At 38.8% G+C, this 5118-nt stretch overlaps 2 protein-coding genes across 2 annotated transcripts; one reads left to right on the top strand and one right to left on the bottom strand.

Annotated features, from left to right (window-relative positions):
- Positions 1-229: 229 nt before the first annotated feature.
- On the top strand, positions 230-916 carry LOC143589472 (uncharacterized). The gene has a single exon (XM_077070224.1). The coding sequence runs from the start codon at positions 230-232 to the stop codon at positions 914-916; it is 687 nt and encodes a 228-aa protein (XP_076926339.1).
- Positions 917-2273: 1357 nt separating this feature from the next.
- LOC143589477 (pyridoxal reductase, chloroplastic-like) lies at positions 2274-5118 on the bottom strand. Its single transcript, XM_077070229.1, has 4 exons — positions 5027-5118; positions 4605-4918; positions 2764-2989; positions 2274-2706 (listed from the first exon to the last, which is right to left on the bottom strand). The coding sequence occupies exons 1-4, from the start codon at positions 5114-5116 to the stop codon at positions 2275-2277; spliced, it is 1062 nt and encodes a 353-aa protein (XP_076926344.1). The 5' UTR covers positions 5117-5118; the 3' UTR covers position 2274.

Here is a 5118-nt window from a genome sequence, read left to right as displayed (position 1 = left end):
AAATAAATAATTGAACCATCTAATGACCCCATAAAGGACCAAACAAAATTGTACCTAATCAATCTTCCCACAAGTGAAATGCCACATGCACATGGACCTTAACTAAACTATCTCATTTAATCCTTGTATGGCCTATATATACACTCAACACCCATGTTCAAACCTCAAATCATATAACTTATAAAAACTTGTAACATTTTATTTTCAGTTCCAAAAGTTCTTTAAAAAAATGACTTATTGGTTAACTGAAGATGCCACTGAAGCCTACCTCAAATCCATGAAAATGGGCAATGAACCCGATGTAGCCGAGTTCATTTCGGCTATTGCGGCTGGAAACAATGCTCAGCTTATAATAGTTGTCGGTGCAGCCACTGCTCGGTCCACCACCCTCGGCCTAGTGACCGCAGCTGACCAGACGGGCGGACGTGTGGTTAGCATATTTAAAGAAACAGAAGAGTTGCATTCATCCAAACAGGCCCTTGGTTCACATGCGAACCGAGTTGAGTTTATTGTTGGCGACGCTCAAACTTTGTTGCTAAACAATTATAGAAATGCTGATCTTGTTGTTATTGATTGTAACCTTGAGCATCATGAGATGATATTAGAAGCCATACAAGGGAACGGGCGTGAAAAGAGTACGATAGTGTTGGGGTTTAATGCGCATTGGAAGGATTCGTGGCAGTGGAGTCGGTCAAATAGTCATTTGTTGCCTATTGGAGAAGGGCTGTTGTTGATGAGAATTGCTGGGAAAACCGAAAGTGGTGGGCCCGGGGGTGGTAGTGGTGCGAAGCATGTGCGCGGTGGTAGTTACGGTGGCGGTAAAAAGAGTCATTGGGTTGTTAAAGTAGATAACTGCACGGGTGAAGAACATGTTTTTAAAGTCAAGTCACCAGGCAGGCGAGTTGTGAGAACTTAAGAACTGAACTGTTGATTGTATTGTTACTTTGACTTTTATGAGTTTTGGAAGGTTAGATGGTTTTTTAGGACTAGTTAATTGTTGAATGTATATACAAAAGCTAATTATGTCACTGTTTTTCTAGGGTTTAATTTGGTAACAAAGTGGATTATTGGTTTGTATGTGACTTTTGTACTTAGAATTGGTTAGAAGAAAACTGTTTTGTAACGGGTTGATAAGTGTCATGTTTTCGGTTTGATGCTTATAAATTTTGGTGGTGGTAACATGGACATGTTACGAGATAACGGGATGTTGGGTCAGGATGAGTTTTGGTCAGAATGAATAAAATATTTGGATAAGTATTATTTTCAGGCCCAAACTCTAAGGCCCAAAATATATCAAGCCTAGAAAACTGAGCCCAAACAGAAGTTGTGCTGTTGTGGACTTGTGGTCACCTGACCCGCTGACCATATCCAACCGAAACTGACCATTAGCGAAAGCCAAACAGTTAGGAAAACCAATTAACGGTTTCGGTTTTGATCAGGGTTCAAAAAGCACACCGTGCACACCCCTAGCTGCGATTTTGCTCCAACAACATAAAATTGGTAAACTGACTAAGGCTGTAAACGAGCTGAGCGCAGCCAAACTAAAGAAACTAAACTTGAGCTGAAATGAGCTCGCCATCGGCTCATCAAAAGCTAGAGTCAGCTCGTTTACTTTTGTTAAAAAATATTATAATTTTGCATTTTATACATATAAAAACATAATTAATACTTTTAAGGTACAGATAATGCATAATTTACAAACTAAAGAACTCACAATTTATAAAAATCAAATTGAAATATGGGTTTCAACTGTAACTTTTTTGAGTTCTGAAAAGTTAAATGTTTTAGGGACTACTTAATTGTTGAATGTGCATACAACAGCTAACTGCCAAACCAAACCAATGGCTAGATAAATAACCAAACAAAAACCGAATAAACCAAAATAATCTAGAAAGCGAGAACGCCAAATGCATAAATATCACTTTTTTTTGGCGAACCGGCCCGTGGTGGCAGTATCTTTGTAAGAAGCTGATAAAGGCCCGAATTAGAGAGTAATGGTTTATTGTCGAGGTCACGCAGACTTTGTTGCTAAATAACTACATAAACGCTGATCTTGTGGTTATCGATAGTAACCTTTAACATTATATATTAATATATTTTGAGTTTAATGCATACAGATTTTGGGCTTTGATTCATACTTCAAAGTTTGATACAAATTTTGGATTCCTTCCATTGCATTACATATATGATATATCATATGTTCATTAATATAATAATTATTATACAGTCAATAATATTAAATTTACAACAACAACAGTGTGGTTTAATCCCTTATTACCTGGTTTGAAAAACATTTTGGATCATTTTGGCCGATGAGTCACGCGCAGCATATTCCAACTGAGTCAACTCACTCGGCCCGAGCTTCCAACCTAAAGCTCCCAGATTCGCCCGAGCCTGTTTAACAGACTTAACTCCTGGTATCGGAATCGTCCCTTTACATATACACCAGTTTATCGCCACCTGTGGTATGCTTTTGCCCCTCTTTTCCGCTATTTCCTTCAACGATATTAACAATGGTTCCACCCCCGGGATTATTTGTCTGAACAGCAAACCCCTCGGTCCACGTGGAAGTTTAGCAGGCGTGTACTTGCCCGTAAGCATGCCAAGTCCCAACGGGCTGTAAGCGATCACACGGATTCCCAACGAATCGCACACGCTCTTCATCTCCATTTGTTCTTCACTCATGCTCAACAATGAAAATTGTACCTACATTTAACGCATCGTTTATTATACAATGATTAATATGTTTTAAGCGTGCTGTACCTGAGCTGAAGATAACGGGACTCCCCGTTCCTTGAGGTAGTCATGTATCTTGAGTAGCTGTTTTGGTCCGTAGTTGCTAACACCAACTGCTTCAACTAAACCTTTTTCGTACATTGCGACTAACCCATCCCAGAGAGCTCGCTCTTGAAGAGGTGCATAGTTTGCGGTTGACCAATGTAGTTGTGCTATTCCAATCCGCTCAATCTGCAACCGATCTAAAGAAGACCTGCAAAAACACCCCTATGTAAGATGGTGCAATAATGAATTGTGTATTACTGCAAAAACACCCCCATTGCAACCAAAACGAGCCGACCCGAGCTTGGCTTGTGAGTTGTTTTTTCAAGCTCCAGCTCAGCGTGTTTGTTATTTATTAATTAGTTTATATACATTTTAATTATTTTTATATATTTTGAGAAAAAACTTAAACGAGCCTAAGCTCAACTTTAGCTCGTGTAGTACCTTAAACGAGCCAAAGCTCGGGTGGAGCTCGGCTATGCAGTGTTAAATTAATACATTGAAGTCCAAAACAAGTACGACTTAAAAATCCACAAGGCTCGTTAAGGTCAAGGGGTGAAATGAGCTTCCCATTCAAGGTTGGAGCTCGAGCCTCAAATAAAGCTCGCTTAGTTATCGAGCCCCAGCTCCAACCTTGTATGGGAAGATCGTTAAGGTTCATCAAGCCTTAACGAGCCTGGTGTAGTTTCTGAGTTATAACTCCTTTTGGCCTCCATGTGTTAATTTCACACTTCACAACCGAGGCTTTGGCTCTTTTAAGGTTTTCTCAAAAGATATAAAAATAACAAATGATGTATACTAATTAACTAATAAATAATAAGCAATCCATGCCCAATCCAATCTTAACAAATAGACTAATGAGCCAAGCTCGAGCTCAATCTCTTGTAAGTCAAAACAAGCCAAGCTCGGGCTCAGCTAAGTTCAGCTCGTTTGCACTCCGAATTACAATATATAGAGAACATAATACAAGCCTAGATACCTAATGGCCCGTGGGCTCATAATAATAAACCTACAATCCAACACCTATCGTTAGTCGGTGCCCCTCCAATTAGTCACCTATTAATCGCTATTTGGTCAAAATCAGTCAAAATTGAAAATTTATATACAAAACTTGGTATATATTTATATTTAAAAAGTTACATATAAATTCCAATCCGAATAATCCTGTGCTATTAATCCTGGTTAAACGCTAGTCCCTACTCCACCGCCTGAGTAGCACCTAGCGAGTTCTACAGTATTGTCTATACTTACTTGCAAGCATTAACAAACTGGTTAGGCGTAACGCGCCACAGGTATGCAGCAAACTTGGTGGCAATCACAACATTATTGGTGCTTCCTTGAAACTCACTAATAAACTTCCCAAGAAGCTTTAGTTTATTGAACACATTATCGAACGTTCATGAACACAAATGAATGAACAGGGCCTCAGTTTGTTTTCGTTCGTATAACTAACCGAAAGACATTCTTGGTTCATGTTTGTTCATTTAGTTATATTCCTCGATAATAATATTAGGAGTTAAATCTATTCAATCCTTACCCCTTATCCAACACCTAAAATTCATATAAGAGATCAATGACACTAATAAACTGTACTATACCATACTATACACTGTTAGAGCTGGCAGTTGGGTACCTGTTTAAGACACGATAATACCTGTTAATCAAAAAAGCGTGGTATGTGATTTTTTTTATTTACTTAAATAATTGAAACTAGTGTGCTAGACTCTATCATTTTACATTTACATGAAAATTAAAACTGTCTCATAGCTATTATAGTTATAACATATAAAGTAGTCAAACGAGTTTATTATCTATACTATGCTTACTTGCAAGCATTAACAAACTGGTTAGGCGTAACGCGCCATGGGTAGGCCGCAAACTTAGTGGCAATAACAACATCATTGGTGTTTCCTTGAAACTCATTAATAAACTTCCCGAGCAGCTTTTCGCTCTGGCCGTTTAGTTTCCCAGTGCCGTAGGAGTCCGCGGTGTCGAATAAGTTAATATCATTATCAAGAGCTAGATTAAAAACTTGTTGCAGCTCAGTGTCCATTGACTGTTGGTACCCCCATAACAGTTGGTTGCCCCATGCCCAGGTTCCAAAGCCCATTGGAGATACAGTTAATGGTCCAAGATGCACCTATTAGATAATAATAATAATAATAATAATAATAATAGTTCAATTGTTGTTTATGGGGGGGGGGGGGGGGAATGATAATAATAATAATGATTATAAAATTAGGAGTACCTTTCGCCATGGACGGAAAAAGCGTGGGAGTTTGATGGTGGGAGGGGTAAAGAGTGCGGTTGTGGTTGTTACGGCAGTTGGTGGTTTCATGG

The sequence above is a fragment of the Bidens hawaiensis genome, unplaced genomic scaffold (genome assembly GCF_021521415.1).
Source record: "Bidens hawaiensis isolate Kalapana, Puna unplaced genomic scaffold, B.hawaiensis_p1.1 tig00037575_1, whole genome shotgun sequence".
NCBI classification, from domain to species: domain Eukaryota; kingdom Viridiplantae; phylum Streptophyta; class Magnoliopsida; order Asterales; family Asteraceae; genus Bidens; species Bidens hawaiensis.
Note: the sequence above shows the minus strand (reverse complement) of the source record. Positions and strands in the feature narration are given on the sequence as shown.

Bases quoted from the DNA above. Each gene is read 5' to 3' on its own strand.
- LOC143589477 (XM_077070229.1), bottom strand. From the start codon at position 5,116: ATGAAACCACCAACTGCCGTAACAACCACAACCGCACTCTTTACCCCT. The intron at 4,919-5,026 runs GTACTCCTAATT...ATTATCTAATAG, and splicing joins TTTTCCGTCCATGGCGAAAG to GTGCATCTTGGACCATTAAC. The intron at 2,707-2,763 runs GTACAGCACGCT...CGTTAAATGTAG, and splicing joins TCCCGTTATCTTCAGCTCAG to GTACAATTTTCATTGTTGAG.
- LOC143589472 (XM_077070224.1), top strand. From the start codon at position 230: ATGACTTATTGGTTAACTGAAGATGCCACTGAAGCCTACCTCAAATCC.